General features: G+C 41.4%; 1 protein-coding gene across 1 annotated transcript in view; it reads right to left on the bottom strand.

The window, feature by feature from the left end:
• The window catches only part of NT5C3A (5'-nucleotidase, cytosolic IIIA), a 55,091-nt gene extending 34,253 nt beyond the window's left edge, over window positions 1-20,838 (bottom strand). The window contains exon 1 of the mRNA XM_063107757.1: window positions 20,661-20,838. Within this exon, the coding sequence (XP_062963827.1) occupies window positions 20,661-20,798 (138 nt within the window). The 5' untranslated portion in view covers window positions 20,799-20,838. The remainder of the gene's footprint in view (window positions 1-20,660) is intronic.
• Window positions 20,839-22,525: the final 1,687 nt, after the last annotated feature.

The raw sequence follows: 22,525 nt of genomic DNA, 5'->3' as shown, positions 1-22,525 counted from the left end.
ACAGGAAAAATCAGTTCAACTGGACAGAAGTACAAAATGAAGTAGGTAGGGGCAATTAATGTAACGCTGTAAATAAGATATAATGTAAACAAGAATATGCAGAATACGGGGGTTGACCTGTTAGCTCAGTTGGTTAGAGGGTGGTGCTGATAACACCAAGGTCCAGGGTTCTGCCCCTGTACCGGCCAGCTGCCAGGAAAGAAAAAAAAAGAATATGCACAATAAGTAACTATATGTAAAACAATATGAGCAGCACACTCAGAGAGAGACAAGCTCCATATTCCTTTCAACAGGCACCTGTCCACTAGTGTCTCTGGCCCTTGCCCTGCTGGCTCCTCTGGAATCTTGTTCACTTGATTACTCCTGCTCCTCCTCTCTCACATCTTTTTAATCATTTGCTTTTCACTGCTCCTCTGCTCATCAGCGTGCTCATGTGTCAACCATTCAGAAACAAAACAAAACACCTGTCCTAACACCATTATTTCCTCTACTTAAGTCGCTTTCTGGTTTTCTTCACTTTGTCATTCTTCCAGTGGCTGCTCAACTCACTGCTACAATAGCCTTTCAGTCCAACTTCTGACCTTGGCGCAGACTGACACTGCTGGTTCTGCCCCTTCTTTTGGAAACATTTCCCGTTATTCCACCTCTGACAGCTTTCTACTTTCCTTACTGAACACCCCTTAAATGCTGGCATTGCCAGGTTTTCTCTTTTCTTCTTGCTGTAAAACTACAGATGAGAAACCATACCCATTCCCATTACTACTGTCAAGAGGCCAGGCATTTTGGAAGAGATTCTTTCTAGCCCCAGTTTATCTACAGAGCTCCAGCTTTACATTTTCAGTTGCTAATAACAATAGGTAATGTATACTGGTTACTGTGGACCAGGCCCTTTTCTAAGCCCTTTACTTACATTAATTCATGGACATTTCTACTTGGCTATTCCTTGATTATCTCAAATTCAATATGACTTAAAGTGAACTTATTATTCCACATTTTCCTACCTCCTTGCTGTTATTCAAACCTGACACACACACACACCCCATTTCCTATCTTGGCTAATAATGTAACCAGAATCAGTGTTTATCTGGTAAATTTAAAGTCATTCCTGCCTGTCATTAATCCCTTTATTTAATGATCATAAGAAATAAGCTCTCAAAGACAGCGACTATGTTCAAGGCACTAGGTTATTTCATTTAGTTTTCACAACTACCCTGTGAAGCAGGTACTATTATTACCTCCCAACTAATATGTGAAGAAATGGAGACTCAGAGAGGTTAAGTAACTTACCCAAGGTCACGTGGCTTGATAAATGAGAAAGACTAGATTCAAAGCTGGGTTTGTATAACTGTAGCATCTGTGCTGCCACAAAGTCCTGTTGCTCTAAATGGCAATATATTTAACAAATAAAATATGAACTATGGCTGGCCGATTAGCTCACTTGGTTACAGCACAGTGCCAGCACCACTAAGGTCTGGGGTTACATCCTGATACCAGCTAGCTAGAAGAAAGAAAGAAAGAAAAAAAGAAAAAAAGAAAAAAAACAACTATGATCATACCTTATTACTTTTCACCTTATTACTATTTTTTACTCTTTCAGTTATGTAACATCATAAATGGTTACTCTATTTCTGCAATGTAAAACTAAAATATGAATATGCCAAATCTCACTATTTTTTTGGTCATTTCTGAAACTGCAGGTAAGGCTTTTCCCAAAACATCAATGACATCTTAAGTAACACGAGAGGAATACTATAAAGCAAACTGGAAGTAAATATTCAATTCACTCAGAGCAGAATGCATTAGGGAGGAAAAAAACCCAGATGATGGTAAAAGTCAATAAATGACTTTGTATATTCTTAATAACTAGAGTGTGAATTAATCTTTTTAATGAATGGAATTTAAGACATAATTACAATTGAATGTAACTTATCCAAATTGTATTTTATATAAATCATAAATATCAGACCCTTTACCAACATTTTCAACCTTTTCTTTTGAAAAAACACAAAAACCCTTTGCTTGATTCTGGTTTTCTTATTACAGCCCCCTAATTCATTCCTTTTACAAAAAAACTTCTCAAATGAGTAGCCTACATTAGCTACCCTACTGTGCCTTCACTCCACTAAATTTCTGATTCACTACTCCCCCCTCTCCCATAATTGGATATTCACTCTTTTCCTTAACCATTATCTTACCTTTTGGCTTTGGTAAAGCTACACACTACTCCTAAAGTCATACTTCTTCAATTTTTTTTTTTTCTCCAGCTCCATAACAGAATTTTCTGCAAAATTCAGATCTTGGCCTTTAGCTCTTCTCTCCTTGGAACACATTTTAACTTCTATGTAGGTGACTCCCAAATACTCATCTCCATTTCTCCCTAGCATAGTCCTGTCTCTAAATGCCTGACGGACATTTCCACATGAAGTTTTGTTGTGAGGCACCCTCCTACAAGAAACGCACTTACACGCCACTCATGCAGAAAAGGGCAGTTTATTTACTCCAGCTTGCCAGCATCCTTCTTCCAAGGGGCAACCAAGGAAGAGCGGCCTCAGGCCTTGTTCTTGTGGGGTTTTTAAAGGCAAAAAATACATCCCGTTGGCACACAGGTTTGTCCAGGTGCACAAAGCAAGCTAGGGAGCTTGGGTACAGAGGCCAGGAATGAGCTGTTAGAGCCATCAAGCACACAAGTCTTCATTGTGTGTGGTTCCTGTTCCCATGTAGTAGTTCACTGTGTATGGCTCCTGTTTCTATGCAACAGCACTGTTTCTATGAGAAGGTTAACAGTTTCTCATGCAGAAGCAGGGGGGTAGCCTGCAGGTCAGACAGGGGGTAAAATGGAGTTGCTTAGGTTAAGCAAGCAATTCTACAGAAGCAGATAGCATACATTATGACAATGCAGGGAGCTCTATTTCATTCCCAAGTTCTCTTTAGGAAGGAATCAAACCATTGATTCATCGGTACTTAATTTGTTGTACTTAGTATGTAAAACAAGGAGTTTGGTTGATTGTTCATTCACCAAGGTGACCAGGAAAGAGATTTTTTTTTAAACCCATTTTTATTATTACTATATGACTCTTCTCTTTCTTTAATGTGTTTTCTGACTAATACAAGGCTGTTTCTAATAACACCTGAATGGTTGGTATGGAAGCAACAGATTTCCCTAGAGCCATGTACAATCCACCTCGTTAGTCTGACTGTGTGGATTATGTATGGGTGCAGCTACTGCTGCACATTCAGATAGGTCCAGCCTCTGTGTAGGACACAATGACCACAGCAAAGAGGAAAAAATTAACTTTTTACAACATTGTCAGATTGACCACTTGGTGTAAATCTTTTTATCAAAGCACTTTACATTTTTAAATTGTTTTTTAATTGGAAAAACTCTCAATAAACTAGGAATAGAAAGCACCTTTCTCAATCTAAGAAAGTGCATCTATACAAAGCTCACAGCTAACATCATACCTAATGGTGAAAAACTGGGTGCTTTTCCAATAAACTGAGGAATAGGGCAAGCATGCTCATTCTTGTCATTTTTATGCAGCACTGTATGGGGCCAGCATTGTATGCTAGCCAGTCTGCTCATGACACAGAAGGAGGTCCAGATTGGAAAGGAACAAGTAAAACTCTCTTTATCCATAGATAGTATGGTCCTGTGTGTAGAAAATACTGAGGAATCCATACAAAAAGCTACTAGAACTAATCATGTTTGTCAAGTTTGAGGACCTGAGATTAAAATGAAAAAAGCAATTGTACTTCTATATACTAGTAATGAACAGTCTGAAAATGAACTTAACAATTTCATTCACAATAGCATTGAAGAGAATAAAATGTTTAGGAGCAAATTTAACAAAAGCATGTAAAACTTGTCTCGTAAAAACTACAAAATAATGCTAATAGAAATTAAAGACAATCTAAATAAATGCACAGACATTTCATGTTCATGGAATAGAAGACAGTATTGTTAAGATGTCAATCTTTCCCAAATTGATCGATAGATTCAATGTAACCCCTCTCAAATTCCAGGAGGCCTTTTTGCAGAATTGACCAACTGCTTTTGTCAGTGGGTAGGCCTCTCTGACCAAGGGGTGAATCTGGCATATTACCTGTTGGAGGGCCTGAAGAGACTGAAGAAGGTTATGGTTAGTGATTTCAGCAAGTTTATCATCTTTGAGGTGGGGCAACAGAGAAGGGGTAATTCCTTATATGTAGGGGGTACATTTAGCCCTTAGGAGGGCAAAGGGAAGGAGGCTCACCCAGTTCTTGCCAGTTTCCAGTTTTAATTTGCTAAATGTTTCTTTTAAAGTCCGATTCATTCATTCTACCCATCCTGAACTTTGTGGCCTATAAATATAATGTAAATTCCAATTTATTTTTAATGTTTTAGCTAATAATTGGGAAATTTGTGCTGTGAAAGCTGGGCCATTGTCAGACCCCAAGATTACAGGTAGGCCAAATCTGGGGATAATTTCTTGTAACAATTTATTTAGTGTTATCTGAGTGGTTTCGGTTTTGGTAGGAAAGGCTTCTACCCATCTAGAAAAAGTGTCTATGAACACCAAAAGGTAGCGATACTCATACTGTCCAGGTTTTACCTCGGTGAAGTCAATTTCTCAGTGTTCGCCAGGGTTGGTTCCTTGCATTCTGGTTCCAATGGGCAGCCTTGATTTTGGCCCTGGATTGATTTGTGATCTGGTAACAATGTCTTTTGTTATTTTGTCAAGATTTTGAGTGTAACAATATTTTTTTAAAGTTCAGTTAATTTTGTGGATCCCAGGTGTGTTCCTTGATGTATCTGTTTAATCGGCAATCTGCCTAGAGCCTGTGGCAAATAAATCCTGTGGCCTGGCAGAATTTTCTAATTCATGGCATTGTTGGAGGCTTTTAAGATCTTCCCATGTTTTTCTTCTTCTTTATTATAGTGGGGAGTCAGAGGCAATTGAGGTGCTGGAACAACTATTAAAGAGTCAAATGGCCCAACTGGTTTTCATGTGGCCTCTTTGGCAGTTAAATCTGTAGCAGCATTGCCTTGGGACTCAAATGATTATTTTTGGTGCCCCAGACGATGTATGATGGCCACTCTTTTTGGATACCATATGGCCGTAAGGAGGGCTAGTATTTTTGCTTTATTATTTGTTTATTTATTTTCTGATGTTAATAGTCCTGTTTGTATAAAACCCTGTGAACATGGGCAGTGGCAAAAGCATATCCGTTGTCAGTATAAATGTTAACAGTTTTATCTTTTCCATGCTTTAAAGCCTGTGTTAAGGCTATGAGTTCAGCCTTTTGAGCAGATGTTCTTTGGCTTAAGGTTTGAGCCCAAATGACCCGATCTAAAGTTACCATGGCTGTCCCAGCATACCTGATTCCATTGGAGATGAAACTGCTTTCATCAGTGAATAGCATTTCATTAGGCTCTGTCCAGGGTACATCAATCAGGTCCGGCCAGAGACCTCAGAGAGTCTTGATTGTTTCGAGGCAGTCATGGACAGGCTCAGTTGGGTTGTCATCCAGGAGGAGGGTAGCCAGATTCAGAGCCATGGTTTTTAGGGGCTGATCTAGAAGTAAAGCCTGACAGCCAGCATTCAAGTACACTTTGTAAGAGAGTCTGTACAGAGTGGGGGGACCACTAAGCATATGTCTTGTTGGCCTCTTTTACCAGTAAAGCAGTTGCCGTTATGGCTCAGAGACAGGTTGGCCATCCTGTGGCCACACTGTTCAACCTCTTGGAGAGGTAGGCGATAGGCCTCTTCCATGGTCCCAGGGCTTGGGTGAGCACCCCCTTGGCAATGTCTCACATCTCAGCAACAAACAGGGTAAAGGGCTTCATCAAATAAGGTTGGGGAATTTTTAAATCCTTGGGGGAGGTGAGTTCAAATTAATTGTCCAGAGTATCCTCCCCCAGGGTCAGTCCATTCAAAGGCAAAGAGAAGTTAGCCCACTTCGGCCAGTGGGAGGCTGAAGAAGGCATCCTTAAGATCTAGCTTTTTGGTTTGTTTCTTTTCTGGACTATCTGTCATTAAAGACCCTCTGGGCAATTTCAACCAGCTCAGATAACAATTTTCCTTTAAATCCTTCCTGTCTTTGAAGCTTTCTCCTAATATCTGGGTCTGACTGGGTAACAAAGGCAATATTTATCACCCGCCGGTTTGCTGGGGTCTTAGGGTCCACAGGAGTGTAGGTCCTGTAAGCCTCCATAAGGTGTTCCAGGAAAGTGGCAGGGGTTGTTTTTGGTCCCTGAATAGTTTCACCTTTTGATAGGTCAGTGGGCTTCTGGGCTGCTGTGCGGAGTCCCCTAAGGAGAGTCTGGCGATACAGGTCGAGAGCTCCCTTACCTTGGTCCATGTTTGAGTCCCACCTGGGTCTGTTAGAGGGGAACATGCGTTCAAGGTGAACAGAGTCATCAGAGGGTCAGCCATCATGACCAGTAACAGTTTTCAGGGCCTCCCTCCAAATCCACTTGCGTTCTTCTGACGTGAAGAGAGTCTGCAGGAGCTGCTGACAATCATCCCATGTAGGCTGGTGGGTAAAGAAAACAGTCTCCAGGAGGGAGGTGAGGCCCTGAGGTTTTTCTGAGAAAGAAGGATTTTGATTTTTCCAGTTGTAAACCATAAAGAGAGCCTGGTCTTGAGGAGTTTCAGGAGGCAAGGGAGCCTGTTGGAGTGAGAGGGGAGTTTGGAGGAACTGCAGTGAGAGGACTGATATGCAGTGCCACTCTGAGTATGCAGAGGGAAAGATCAGGTGGAGGAGCGAGGGGGGGTTTGGAGGAATTGCAGGGAGAGGCAATGCCACTCCGAGTATGGGAAACAGGCAAAGAAAGTCCAGAAACACACCCACAGTTCTGGTCAATTGGTTTTTAACAAAATTGCCAGAGCAATTCTTTAGGAAAAAGCTATGTGTATGCCCTAAAAACTATTTACACTACCATTTAAATATTTTATTTATATCTACCTAAATGTTGACTCTGACATCTCTTACACTGTGGAGTTAATAAGGCTGTATTTTTTAAGTGAACAGAGTATGTTTTCTTAGCTGCCTAATTCACATTTTTCTCAAGTATTTTGTCAGTTAATGCTTTCAACCAACTTAAAAGTAATGTTTTCCCCATTTTCTCCATGAGTGGAAAGAATGCAAACAAACCTGTGTTTAACAATAAGGTCAGCATGACATAAAGTAACAAAAGCCAATAAATCAAAAATGACATTCTGGGACTAATCTAGCAGTACTACAACAGTTTTTCAAATTCTTTTCTTTGGTTACAGTATATTCAGAGATTAAATCATTGCTGTTATGAACTACTGCTGTTTAACTTATCATCGACCTTCCCCAAATTTTTAAATCTTCTCCAGTGAAGGGAGAAGAAATTACTAAAGAAAATACTCTTAGATTATTTTCAATTTTTAAAGCCACCTTGGGTCTTCAGAGGTGTCAGAGAGTACAGGAGGCGCTGTGGGGGAGGTGATCTTCTTTGGAGAAGCTGGAAGAGAAGGCTTAGTTAAAAAGCACAGATGGTGTTCTATTTCCATCCACCTTGGGACTTTTTTTTTAAGGCACCTTTTTAGTCATGATGGCTTGTCAGAGATTATATTAATCCAAACCTGTATGTAAGGGGGTTGTCCCACAGACCTGTTAGGAGGAATTTTGTCCTATTTGTTATATAAGACCACAGTTAATGACACAAAAACACACAGCTGGCAACACAAAAAAGACAGACAAGTGGCCACGTCCAAAATTACTCTAAGGTATCCACAGACACAACAATCACAACAACAAAGATGAACAAGAAACACAGAAACACAATTCCTATTGACTTGAAAGTCCCAAACTCAAATCCAAATTATCAATGGGCTCAGTGATGTCTTGGGAGCCCAAGGACTAGGGGAGTTAATGCTGTGTCCAGCCTCCCCCTAAGTCCAACCATTGGTGTGTGCACCGTCCCTTACTGAGATCTCACCTACCTGGGGAGAGAGTAAAGTGCCCCATCTGCCTCCAGGGAGAAGAGGAACAGCTTCTCTATCTTCTCCTAGGAGATAAGTGCAGGGAGGGATATACTCGCGAGAGAAAGTATCTTGCTGGGGCCTCCAAAATATTGTGAGGCACCCTCTCACAAGAAATGCACTTACACACCACTCGTGCAGAAAAAGGCAGTTTATTCACTCCAGCTGGCCAGCATCTGTCTCCCAAGGAGCAACCAGAAAGAGTGGCCTCAGGCCTTGGTCTTGTGGGGTTTTTAAAGGCAAAAACTACATCCCGTTGGCACACAGGTTTATACATGTGCACAAAGCAAGCTAGGGAGCTGGGTCACAGAGGCCGATAATGAGCCATTTGAGCAGTCAAGCATACAAGTTTTCATTGTGTATGGTTCCTGCTCCGATGTAATAATTCACTGTGTACAGCTCCTGTTTCTATGCAATGGTTTTTGTTTCTATGAGGTCAACAGTTTCTCATGCAGAAGAGGGGGTAGTCTGCAGGTCAGACGGGGGCAAAATGGAGTTACTTAGGTTAAGCAACAATTCTACAGAAGCAGACAGCCTACGTTATGAGGGTGTAGGGAGCTCTATTTCAGTTTCATGCTGTCACCTTAGACTCAACACAGCTGACTCCTTCCCTACGTAACTGGCTCTCCCTCATTTGTTTCTGTCAATCATATCTTGTCACACAGGAAGAGAATTTCTACAGTCATCTTTGATCCCCACTGTCTCCACATCCAGCAAGTAGAATTTATAAATGCTACTTTCAATGAGAAATTCCCCATTCATGCACAAGAAAAACTTACAGCATGGTATTAAAAACTGTCTGAAATTTGACTCCAACCTGCTTTCAAACCTTGTCTCCTATCAACCCTTAATAGGTAACAAGCATCTTTGTTCCAACCAGATTTTCATTATCTACCTCCACGGCTTTGCTCATTTTACCAGGTACCGCAAAGCTCCCTCTGTATTTCATTTAACCTTACGGCCCAGCTTAAATTCTGCTTCTTCCGATTTCACTATTAATTCTTTCTCTGATCCTCCCCAACCTCAGTACTCATAAGGACAGGGATTTTTGTGTTTTCTTAACTGCTGTTACTAAGTAGCTAGAACAGTGCTGGCATACAAAGGATATGCAAACGAGTAATTGCTGAATGAATAAATTTCCATAGGGTTTATTGTTTCATATACATTCTCACATACTGTCTTATTCTGTTATTTAACTTCTCATGTTTATATATGCCTTATCTCCTCAATGGCAAAGGCTTAAAATTCCTTAGTGTTTTGTGGGCTTTTTTTCTGGTTGCTGTGATAAACAGGATTCTTTTTCTATTGCATTTTCCAATTTACTGAAAAATTTTTTTGCTGGTATATCAGAATGCTGTAGATTTTGCTGTATTTCAATCTTATTTCTGGTCACCTTAATGAACTTATTAATTCTAACAGGTTTTCAACTGGTTCCTTAAGGTTTTCTAGGTAGACAATTATATTGTCTATAAGTGGGGTGTTTAGACTCTTCCTTCCAAATATGTATAATTCTTATCTCTTTTTGATTAATGTAGTGGTTCGATGGGGTTTATCATTCTTTACATCTCATAAGGCATGAGCAAGATGTCAATCACATATTAGGCACTCAATAAACATACCACGTAACACTGCAGTCCTCAAACTATGCTGCACACTGCATGTAAGGACAATCTGACTTTTTAAATGAGTATTTTTGGGGCCGGCCCGTGGCTCGCTCGGGAGAGTGCGGCGCTGGTAGCACCAAGGTCACGGGTTCGGATCCTATACAGGGATGGCCGGTGCGCTCACTGGCTGAGCGTGGTGCAGCAACACCGTGTGGAGGGTTGCGATCCCCTTTCCGCTCAAAAAAGAAGAAAAGAAAATGAGTGTGTGTGTGTGTGTGTGTGTGTGTGTGTGTGTTGCGATCCCCTTTCCGCTCAAAAAAGAAGAAAAGAAAATGAGTGAGTGTGTGTATGTGTGTGTGTGTGTGTTGTGATCCCCTTTCCACTCAAAAAAGAAAAGTGTGTGTGTGTGTGTGTGTGTGTGTGTGTGTGTGTGTGTGTGTGTGTGTGTGTGTGTGTGTGTGTGTGTGTGTGTGTGTGTGTGTGTGTGTGTGTGTGTGTGTGTGTGTGTGTGTCCGGTAAGGGATTCGTAACCCTTGGCTTAGAGTCAGCACCGCACTCAGCCAGTGAGAGCACCTGCCATCCCTACATAGGATCCGAACCCACCTAGGCACTCCCAGCACCACTGCGCTCCCAGCGCCGCACCCTCCCAAGTGAGCCACAGGGTTGGCCCAGAAAATGAGTATTTTAAAAGAAACTTCTTAAATCATTTCAAACTCATCTTAATTTAAGATCCACTGATATAAATGGTTTTCAGAAAATATAATACTTTACAACTTTCATTCTCTTAAAGGTGAGACTCAGTTTCTTTACATTACAGATGAAACACTTATTTTTTTTACTTCAGCTTAAATAATAAAATTTATTAATTCCCGGAATGGTGGTTAACCCCTTCCAACCTTGAGGGAGGCAACCACACTGTAGGAAATCACTGAGAAATCACACTGTCCCAACAGCCCTGCCAATACAGGGAGGAGGAAAGTCATTCCCCTGAGAAAGGGCTGGTCTTCAGTCTTCCTTAATCCAAGAGGGGTGGGAGGATGAGTGCACAGGTGACCATCACATGATACTGGGGAGGGTGTATGCTGGACCCCTAGCTGGCTCCTCAAAAAGTGGAGGAGACACAGATCCACATCTTCTCTGGGGGAAGAGTTCTTGGTTGCCAGGCCCATATCTTACCCTTGATGAGGCTGTCACTTCCTGGGGTGAAACTTTCATCCTGTAGGTTCCGTGCAGGATGTCAGCAGTGAGACAGACACGATTCTGTGATATGAAAATCATCTTGAAGACGTTCTGTGCTACCCGGAACATCTAACTTTCTAATCAAGTGAGGTCGTTCTGTTTTGATTCTGAGTGCTAAACATTGACTCTGGGCAAGAAAACTTTTGAGTATCCCTTTGGGGAAAAAAAGCGATGACATATGCTGTAATAAGAAATAAAGCAGAATCAAAGATATTCATGAGCGTCTTTAAGTAAACAAAAAAAAGAAAAGAAATACACAGGTGATGATGTGTCAAGGTAGGTTCATCGGTTATAAGAAATGTACCTCTCTGGCGGGGGATTTTAGTAATGGGAAGGCTGTGCGTGTGAGGGGCCAGGGGGATTAGGGAAATCTCTGCCTTCCTCTCAGTTTTGCTGTGAACCTAAAACTGCTCTAAAAAATAAAGTCCATTAAAACAATTCAAAAGAAAAAAAAGAAGGATTATATTAGTTTGCTAGGGCTGCCATCACAAATTACCACAGACTAGGTGATTTGGACAACAGAAATTTATCTCTCTTTCCGTGCTGGAGACTAGAAGCATAAGATCAAGACCTCTCTCTTTGGCTCGCAAATGGTCGTCACTCTGTGTACATGTCTCGCTGATGTCTCTCCTCCTTTTTTAGAACCAGCCTGGAACCTATTTACATCTGGCCCAAAAAAACCACCTGAGAGAGAAGGACATCAAAAGCAAGAGCCCAAATGGGGTCACTTTAAAACATTAAGGGCAGAGAGAGAGTGGGCTGCTGAAGGAAAGGCACTGCCCACATGAGGGGAAGCAGTGAAGGACAAGAGAAATAAGCATCTTGCAGGCCTAGAGAGCACCAATCTACCCAGTCAAATGAGAACTATTTCATTTCTTTATTTCCTCAGTGCTGTTCCCTTCCCCCTATCCCATTGACCCAAAAGTCCCAGGCTAGTGGGGGAGGTGGGTTGGGGGAAGAAGTTGACTGTGATGTCCTCTCCCATCCCAGATTTCCGGCCACCATTAACTAAGGAGGGGAGAAGCCACCTGCAGTAAGCCATAGCTTGGGAGTGGTGAAGAAGTCTGTATTAGGACAGGCTATAGCGCAGTAACAACGCCAACATCTCAGTTCCTTAACACACACACAAAGTTTATTTTTCATTGACACAAAGTCTGATATGGGTGCAGATGACTCCACAGGGCAGCTGTCCTCCCAATACTGGCTCAATATTCCATGCTGCTTTGATACTGTCACCTCTTTCTCAACATGATGCTTCAGGGTGTGCCCCAGCAGAAGGAAAGAACATGGACAACTGCTCAGAGTGTGTTATCCCAGAAGTGACCATATGGTCTCCGGACACTGTCTATTGGCTGGATTAGTCACAGAGCCTGCCCAACAACATGGAGGGCTGAAACACAAGAAGGGGAAAGGAACTGAACATGCTGGTGAGTCCTAGTAATGTCCACTTCCAAGTCTCACCTCAAAGTTAATTCTGAAATTGTGAATATTACACAGAACTGCCCACTTTTATTTATAGAAATGACTGACTCCTGTGATTTAAAAACTTTTTAAAAATTGACTTAGTTTTTAAATTGACAAAGAAAAACTATATGTATGTATTGTGTACATGTTGTTCAGATATATGTATTACAAGATTCTCTTTTACCTGAGACTGAGCAAGAGTCACGGACCTATTACTGTTTTCACCAGGAAAAGATTACCACCAGTGAATAAATATTAAAGGAGCCACAAAAGAGAAAAATATTAAGTGTTTTATTTACATTCTTTGCGTCATGTCTATTCAGCAAACCACTCACATTTAGAAGTGATCTTACCAGCCAGCCGCCCCTCCCAAAAAAAGAAGAGATCTTAGAGATCATCAAATTTAATTATTTATTTTAGATCATAAAACTCTTATTCTCTCTCTAGTTTAAAGATCGTAATTCTATTTCCCTCAGTAAATAGGTGAAGCTAGAACTATTTGCTCTCATCGGCTAGCTCTTTCTGCCTACTGAACAGTCTATCAAATAAAGTCATTCTTTTCTGTGAAAGTAATTTAGTTTGGGATCCCTTATTTTAGTTTTTAAAACCTTCCTAGGAAAGGTCTGGGTTCAATTTACTTTAGGAGCCAACAGAATAATGCTGTATACAAGTATAGAGGGGCTTAAATTTAAAAATCAGCTTTAGTACTGTGTTTTAACACCTTGGATTTAAAAGAAAAATTTCTTAGCTTTCTGAAATTTCAAAGTACAAATTAAGCATATAGAATTTAAATAATTAGAATAGTTATCCAATTTGTTATCAATATATTAAGAGTTATTCTGTGCTATAGTACACTAAATTTTCTGGATTACTCTCTGGAATGAATACAATGGAACACCAAATTCTAAATTATTTCACTGAGAGATCAAAGTAAATTTGGGTAGCCAAATGCAAAATTGAACAGAAACAAATAAAACCCATACTCTTGGATAACCTATCTAATAAGAATGACAACCAAGGAGGGATAGCAGGGAAAACTAAGATTCCTGAAGCTGTGGAAAACTTGAGTTAAATGAAGGATGATAATTATACAATAGGAAATATATCGTTCATTCACAAATAACTGGTAATAACCCTTGCAAGACTTCTACCACCATACTCTAGAAAGAATAAGACAAATTCTTATAAACAGCATATGTGTGTGTATAAACATATATACACATATGTGCATTTAAAATAAAATAAATATTTCACTTCAAAATGTATTTCCTCTTGAAAGTGACTGCACCTTATCCAAAAAATAACAAGTTTCATTGGTGCTTTCCCAATCCTCCTATAGCTAACTGCACACATTTTTTATCTTCCTTTTTTTTTTTTTCCTTTCCTTTTTTGGTGGCTGGTTGGTTTGGAGATCCGAACCCGTGACCTTGGTGTTACAAGGCTTTGCTCTAACGGGCTGTGCTCTAACGAGCTGAGCGAACCAGCCAGCCGCACACACACTTTTTTTAATTTTTATTTTATTTTATTTTATTTTTAGTCTTTTTGTGACCGGTAAGGGGATCACAACCCTTGGCGTGGTCTCTCCCGCACCACACTCAGCCAGTGAGCGCACCGGCCATCCCTATATAGGATCCAAACCCACGGCACCGCCGCCGCGCTCCCAGCGCCACACTCTCCCGAGTGCGCCACGGGGTCGCCCCACACACACACTTTTAAATGGTGTAAAGATTCTCCCATGACTGTCTTCTCTAGAAGCCACGTTTAGTACTTGTATACTGCTGTTTTTTAATCACTGGCAGTTTTATTTAGTTTCAAGTACTAGGGTTTTTTTTTTGTATAAGACAAAATCACAGCTTCTATTATTTCTCCAAAAGTTTATTATTGGTAATGCTTTTATATTTAAACTTAAATTAATTTGAAAGCAGGTAAATGATCTCTGGAGGGCATAAAATATGGAAGTAATGGTCATGCATAATAATCAGCCTGTCAGTTGGTTAGAGCATGGTGTTATAACAACAAGGCCACAGGTTCGGATTCCCATACTGGACAGCTAAAAAAAAAAAAAAAAACCCAGTAAAACACAGTAAGTTGTTATGTATCATTCAATATAAAGAAAGTACATTAAAGACACCTATGATTACATTTCCCTCCCTCGGAGCCTCAGCCTTCAAAAGCTGTGTTAGAGCAGGTTTCTTTGCCTGGCAGGAAACTTCCAATGGGCACTCAAGCTTTGTTCCAGAATCTTTGTTTTTACCAAGAGAGTACCCACTCCTGGTCAAGAAGGGCCCAGAGAGAACAGGTTATATCTGTGTTGGCATGCTCGACTGGAACGGTGAGTTAAACTAAGTAGCAAGTGAGAAGTGATGGTGATTAGATATGAGAAAGGCCTTGAAACTGCAGGAATCCAAGAGAGGTTGGGGGAAGGGGGCTTACAATTACCTATTGTAATTCACCTTCAAAGACCAGTTTCATTTGTGCAAAATTCTGTGTAAACTGTACAAACTTCTAGATGCTACATGTCTGGCCACTTTTATCTTTTTGTTTCAGTCTACAAAAAGTCTGGGCCGAACCCGTTGCTCACTCGGGAGAGTGCGGCGCTGGGAGTGCAGCGGTGCTCAGAGCGCGGAGGCCGCAGGTTCGGATCCTATATGGGGATGGCCGGTGTGCTCACTGGCTGAGCGCGGTGCGGACCACACCCTGCCGAGGGTTGTGATCCCCTTACCAGTCAAAAAAAAAAAAAAAAAGTCCAAGTCATCCTTACTGGGGATAATTACAAAAAAATAGGGCACAAGAAAAGGTAATGGATGGCTAAAGAAAGAGTGGAGTTTTTACAATGAAGGCTTAGGAGAGATAAAGAAAGATTAGAGAAAACAAGACCAGGAGTTCAAAATTATGGCCTACTAGTGTCCACAAGGAAAGATGACAGTAGGATGTAAGAGGGACTGATAGTCTGCGCTTTAGTATAATAATTGTAGCTACAGTTTATTAAGCACTTACTATGGGCCAGATGCTACTAAATGCTTTACATACTTTAATTCATTTCACTCTTACAACTAGAGATAGATATGAGTATTCCCCATTTTACAGATATGGAGAATAAATCTAGGCATACAGGGATGGAGGAACTGGCTCAAAGTTACAGCTTATTTAACCCAAGGCTTAGCAAGGTTAAATAACTTATTCAAGGCCACACCATCTGTTAAGTGGAAGAGCAAGAATTTGAAGGATTTATGACTGGGTTCCCATTCTTACTAGGCTTCTCATGGGCATTCAGTGGTATGCTGGAGATAACCCCTAAACAAGGGGAAAATATGGTAATCTGCTTAAAGAACTAATTTTAATCAAAGTTTTTCTTTTCAGAAAAGAAAAAAGTTTTAATTAATATTAAAACAAATTTAGTCTGATAATCCTGGATTAGAGTGCAAAATCTGAATGAATTTTAAAGCTAAAACAGAAGATTGAAAAAAATATATACAGAGAGGTCATCAAAAAGTGCATGGAAACCTTCATATTATCTTTTTTTTTTTTTTTTTTTTTTTGGCAGCTGGCTGGCATGGGGATCTCAACCCGTGAACTTGGTGTTACACATGGCACTATGCTCTAGCCAAGTGAGCTAACTGGCCAGCCCTCATATTATCTTTTAATTCTGTTTTTCCACAAACTTTTTCAAGCACTCTCATGTGTGGTAGTCTACCTCCAGACCTTCAGGTGTAAGTGTTCGCTCTCCTCTGCTGTTGGGAAGTTCCTTTACCGGAAAATTTTGAGAAGCACTGCCCTGAGGAACGGCCATACCAGGTACCAGGAAACAGCTTTGGGGAAATGTCTGAATATACAAGAAAGATTTAATCTTAGAACTATGCAGTAATCTGTTAAAAGAATATTTTAACCAACATCCTGAGAAGAAAGATGCTGAATCTGGCAAAAATGAATATTTATGGTCACTAGAGAAATTAATCAAGCATTTCCAGAGTCCTCATGACAACAGGATTCCATCATCAACAAGCAATTATTTTTATGTAAGTCTCCCAGGTTCCTTGATCCTGGGAAAAGAGTGCTCTGAACATGAGGATTATGGGCATTATACCTTTAAAAGCTGTCATTCTGATCCAAACTCCAATTGCTTATGCATTCCATTAACATGAATCTGTCACTGAGATGATGACCAGAGTTTTTACATATTTTTTTTTTTGTGTGTGTGTGTGTGTGTGACCGGCACTCAGCCAGGGAGTGCACTGGTCATTCCTATATAGGATCCGAACCCGCGGTGGGAGCGTTGCTGCGCTCCCAGCGCCGTACTCTCCCGAGTGCGCCACGGGCTCGGCCCGAGTTTTTACATCTTTAAAGCAGAGAACCAAGCCCTGAATCAGAGGACAAACTGAAATACTGACACCTTGTAAAGCTCCAAATATCCAAAGAGTTTTTCTCTATAACATTTTAATTTATGATCTAACTTTAACCATATGTATTATTTGATAACAAATAGAATATGATTAAAATAGAAGTACTCACACTTCATTTCATAGGCTAAGATTTTGCTCTAGTATGCTTATGAATATAAATTGTTAGTTTTTGTGTACATTCTGCTTTCTCCAACCAGATCACAAAATTTTAGGCAAGAATTTATCTACTAACCCAGGGGTCCAGAAACTTTCCATAAATGGTCAGTCACTGTATATTTTAAGCTTTGTGGTCTGAGAGACACAACTGAGGATATTATAGAGGTACTTACATAACTAGAGAAAAAAACTAATTTCCACAAGTTTATTGTAAAATCTAAAATATAATAGTAATTTTTTTTTTTTTTTGGTAATACAGGTTTACTAATGAGAGCATGGAATCTTTTTTTGGGGGAGTAACATTTCTCACTTAATTGGGGCTCAAAAGTTAGCATTTTCCCTAGCATCAAAATCTATTGTAAATGTTTGTCTGTAATGCTGATCTGTAATCAGACTTTACATATTTCATCTCTGAAAATGTCTTTTCACACAGATAGGCGATATGAAACACTGTCGAGCTACCCCATAGTCACTGGTATTTATGGTGTCCCGATAAGTAGTGTGAAGGATCATTATGTTGAGTAGCATAATGCATGGAATGTTTAATGCATGAAAGCAGCCACAGACAGTATATAAATGAAAGCTATGGCTGTGTTTCAATAAAACTAATTTAAGAACAATGAAATTTGAATTTCAAATAATTTTCACTTGTCACAAAATGGCATTATTTTGATTTTGTTTAACCATTTAAAAATGAAAAAACCCTTTTTAGCTCTCTGAAAGGGCCATACTAAAAAAGACTGTGGGTGGGATTTGGCCTATGGGGCATACTTTCCAAGACCTCTGTTCTAACCCTTTTCATTCTCACAGTTTCATCTGGTTGGCATCCAATATTTCAGTTTCAATAAGAAAGTCTACTGACAATCGGGAACTTAGTAGGGAACTCTAAGGAACTTAAAAGCCAATTGACAGAGCTCTCAATAGCCAAAGCTGGAACTGTGTCAGCAAGAAAATAAAAGTAGTGGATTATAACCCAAAACATAAAATAAATAAGAGTACTGTTATAAATACGAATGTATAAGTAAATAAGTGGGGAAGAATAGACAAGTCTCCTGTGTAGAATTCCAATTAATTTATACATACTTCACCCTCAAGGGTGTGGAGCAAAACTCCCCACTCTATAAGTATGGACTTCTCATAGTGACTTCCTTCCAAAGAGCACAGTATGGAAGGGGTGAGGGAGATAACTTCACAGTGGATAAACCTGACAAACACTACCTCAGCCGGGTGATCAAGGGTAAAGCCCTACGTCATGTTGATAGTATGCACCCTTGATATGATGTGATGAAAATAATACTTCACCTGTGCTCTTCCTCCCCAAAACCCATAACCCCAGTTAATCATGAGAAAAACTTCAAATTACAATGGAGGCTCATTCTGCAAAATACTTGACCACAACTACTCAAAACTGTAAAGAACATAAAGAACATATGAGAAATTGTCACAGCCAACTGGAGACAAGGAGACATGATAATTAAGTATAAAGTGGTATCCTGGAGGGGATCCTGGGACAGAGGACATTAGGTAAAAACAAAAGAAATCTGAATAAAATAAGGGTGCTTAGTAATCTATCATTATTTGTTCATTAATTGTAACAGATGTACTATACTAATGCAAGATGTTAATAGTAGGGGACACTGGGGGTGGGATGTATGAGAATTCCATACTTACCTGCTCAATTTTTCTGTAAATCTAAAATTGTTCTAAAATAAAAAGTTTATTTAAAAATAAAGTGTATTGACTATGATAAATTAATTAGTAATCTTTAAAAGATTTTGGGTGCAAGTTAGAGAAATCTACCCAAACTAACTCCATAAATAAGTGGAGGTAATTGTTTCACTTTTCTTGGTCTCAGGGAACACACAAAAGCACGAATAATTAGCTTTGGGAGGAAAGAAAGAGCCAGCTTCACTAAATGGCTCTTCTTATCTCTGCTCTGAACATTTCCAGCATGTCCTCTGACTGGCTTCATCTGTATATTTATCTTGTTGCCCTACAGGACATTTCAGCTATACTATGCACAGTCAGTCCAGTAGCAACTCCCCCAAGTCTCTCAATTAAAAACTCTTGAAAGACAAAGCATCAATTTGAGCCAAGTCCCAGAAGTCATTTGTTTCCCTACCCAGCTACAGACAGACCCACCTAGATTAGGTAGTTACCTCTGGTTCCATTAACTGTAACCAATATGAGCTATGTTCACTGGACAGCATGGGTTTGTACAAATTCTCTGAGGGAAGTGGGTAGGGGATGGGCAGAGCAGGCCCCCTAAAACACGGCTATTACAGAGAGAGACCCAATATTCGAACCCAGGTCTTCTGACTCCCAGTCACATTATCCCATTTGAAAAAGCAACCTATTAAAATTACAAAAGTTGAAAACATGAAGCTCTTTGCACTTTTTCCATTGAAAAGCTACTAGCAGGCCACACATATATTACAATCTGAATTAAAATAATGCATTCTTATGTATATATGTAAATACTGACTGATTTCTATAGTATAAGTAACGTTGGTATTCTTGATGGGCCTTCATTATTTTTCACAAAGATAGCAAACTGTTCCTATGACGGTATCATTGTAGGATTTTGTAAAAGCAATTGATTTTTAGCTCTAATTGGTTTAGAGAAATTATGTAACAGACCAATCCACAGTTTAAGTAAACACAGGAAGGCATGGCAATTCGTTTTCCCCCCCATATATGCATTATAAACTTTGGGTTTTGGGCAAAAGAAAGCCACTGAAATTCTCTAAGCAGGCCCCAACATGAATAAAATGAAACTTCTGAGACAAAAACATTTGCTGCTGTGGGTATATACAGGTGGAGAAAAGGAGTTACCCAAGAATAAATTAATTCAAAACCTAGGAATATTATTGGAATATGAGACATGCGGGAGTTAACTTTTTTTTTTTCTTTTAATCTGCAAAATATTCCTGTATTCAACCTGGGGCCAATACCAACCAAGGGGACAAATCATCTCAACAGTTTGAAAATACGACAGATGCTGAAAAATTCCAAGTAGTACAACCTAAAATGATGTTATTTAGTATAGCAGTAGATTCTCAACTTATTTCTATCATAAACACTTCACCGCAAATGTTCACAAGTACAGCACACGACCTGGAGTACACCCAGGATTATGCACTCCAGTAAGTACATTAGAATGCATGTCAGGGAATGACTTGCTGAGTCGGATCTAATTAAACAACAAAACTAAACATCTCAAACTATGGAAAAATAAATCACGTGGATACTTTTTGAGAGTCTGAAACAAGAAGGAATAATTCACATACAAAATAAAATATTCGAATTCCCACTGGTTTGACCGGCATTCTTCAGACACTGAAGATACTGCACCCCCTCATACCGTAACTCATCGCAGCCCCGACGTGGGAACTGGAAGTGCACTATTTGCACCGGTCTGGCGCGGATGCTGGGGGACACGGGATGGGAAGGAGCCACCTGCCTAGGACCTGCAGTTTATTTCTACAGAAACCGGTTTTGCAGCACGAGGCAGACTGTCTCCGAATCATCTATTTCCATCCTTGTTCTTTCAAACGGGATCACAACGAAAGCCGCGAGCACCCGAGTAACGCCGCCGGGGCTCCAGTCCTGGTCACCGAGTCCGCGGGGTCGCCGCATACGGGGAGCCCGGGTCCCGCGAGCTGTGTGAACCCAGCCTGACCGGCGCCGCCGACAGCTCCCCATCACACTCGAGCATCGGCCCAGGACAGGCAGACGAGGCCGGACGGGCGGCCCTGCAGGCTCCCTGAAGCGCGACGGACGCGCCGAGCCCCAGCACTCACCATCTCGATGATCTTGGTCTTCCGCCCGGTCCTCCTCTTCAAGGTGAATATGTACTGGGCCAGCACCACCCCCGCCACCAGGGCGCACACGCTGGCGCTCGCGACCGCGCCCACCCTCGCCACGGCCGCGCGATCCATGGACAGGGCCCTCGCACGCCTCCCGCCAGGAAACAACAGGCCACTCGCGGGGACGCGCCTCGGAGACGCCCGCGAAACCCCGCCCCCAGGGAGGTCCCGCCCACGAGCGCCGGGGGGCGTGGCCCGCGTCCGGAGCCGAGGCGGGAGCGGGGTCTTCGTAGAGCCTGGGTGGGAGGAACGGCTGCGAGCGCAGGGGAGGGAACTGCACTGATTCTCTCTCTGCTGAGGACTAGGCGGCGGTTCAGACGAGCCCCGCCCAGTAGGATTCCGATCCGAGTGCGGCCTCCTCGGAAACCGCCGCCACCTTCCTCGGCTCAGCCTCCGTGGACTACAACTCCCAGCAGGCGCCGCGGCGCAGCGCTGACTTGCGCAGTAGCGCCCGCTGTAAAGCGCCGTGACAACAGGGCGAGGAGGTGTCCTCTCTGCCGCGTCTGTCCCTTTGTGCTGCACCCCACTCCCCGCCTTCTCCATCAGTTCCTCCTCTGTGAGCCGCTGCATCTGCAGTTCTCGCCTGCCTGGTGTCTTCCGAGGGATACATGCGCTGCCCCTGCTTGTCTCCGGGGGTGGCGGAAAGGGGCGCCGGCGAGCGTGCTGGGGAGAACGGCTCCAACTCTGGGGACCTGGCGGGGCTGCCTGGAGGGGCTCTCTCTTGCCCGGGACGTGAAACAATTTAGAGCAGGAGGAGGAGAGGAGATAGTTTGTAGGGGAGGAAAAAGTGTTTCCTTCTACTCTTTTAGATACATTGGCTGGTCTACGAATTAAATTGACATGAGACAGGTGAACATGAGAAAAACAATTTCACTACTTACGTGCGCACGGGAGTCCACAAAAATATCAGATTGAAAGAAATGGCCAAATGATTGAGGCTTGTATATCAACCTGAGCTACAGAAAGGAATAGGGTTTGGGGGTTGGGGAGGTATGTGGAAACAAATTATGGGAGGGGAGGGGGTTATGGTAAATAAAGGTAGCCTTGTTATGCAGATCAAAGTCTCAGATGATTTTGGAGTGGCGAAGGTATGCGTACATTTATAGATGTAAATTTCCTCTGCACGAAGGAAGTTTTGTACTTTATTTTAGGCAGGTAGGTAAAGAGATTTTCCTGCTTTGGCTGATTCTCAAAAGTCTTTAGGTCAAAGTAATATGACAAAGTGGCATATTCTGATCTCCTACAGTCATGTTTCGGTGTGACATGTCCTGAACCCCATCATAGTGAAATAAGGGTTGCTCTTCTGTGCACCCAACATTCTTGCTCCATCCCTTGGTCCCTCTTCAGGCATTCTTAAAGGGAAATGTGAAGAATGAGCGTTCCCAGAAAGGTGGAGCAGGGCCCACCTGATCAGCATCTGATAAGAAAACAAGTCTAGAATTATACATTGGATTCATGAATGCCGTTTCCATGTTTTGTGGACAAGACTCACCCTCTGATGCCATGTAATGGTTCGGGGGAAATACGAGTACAGTCACCATATTGTAGCTCTTGTGAACATCTTTGAGAAGAAGATGACAAGAAATCTCAGGATTCCTTTGCTGTGCAGAAACTTTTTGGTTTGATATAGTCCCATTTGTTTATTCTTTCTTTTGCTGCTTGTGCCTTTGGGTTCATGTTCATAAAGCCTGGGCCCAGACCTAATTGCTGAAGTGTTTCACCTATAGTTTCCCTTAGTAATTTTGCAGTTTCAAGTCATACTTAAGTCTTTAATCCATTTTGAGTTGATTTTAGTGTAT

The sequence above is a fragment of the Cynocephalus volans genome, chromosome 9 (assembly GCF_027409185.1).
Source record: "Cynocephalus volans isolate mCynVol1 chromosome 9, mCynVol1.pri, whole genome shotgun sequence".
NCBI classification, from domain to species: domain Eukaryota; kingdom Metazoa; phylum Chordata; class Mammalia; order Dermoptera; family Cynocephalidae; genus Cynocephalus; species Cynocephalus volans.
This window is presented reverse-complemented; position numbering and strand designations above follow the sequence as displayed.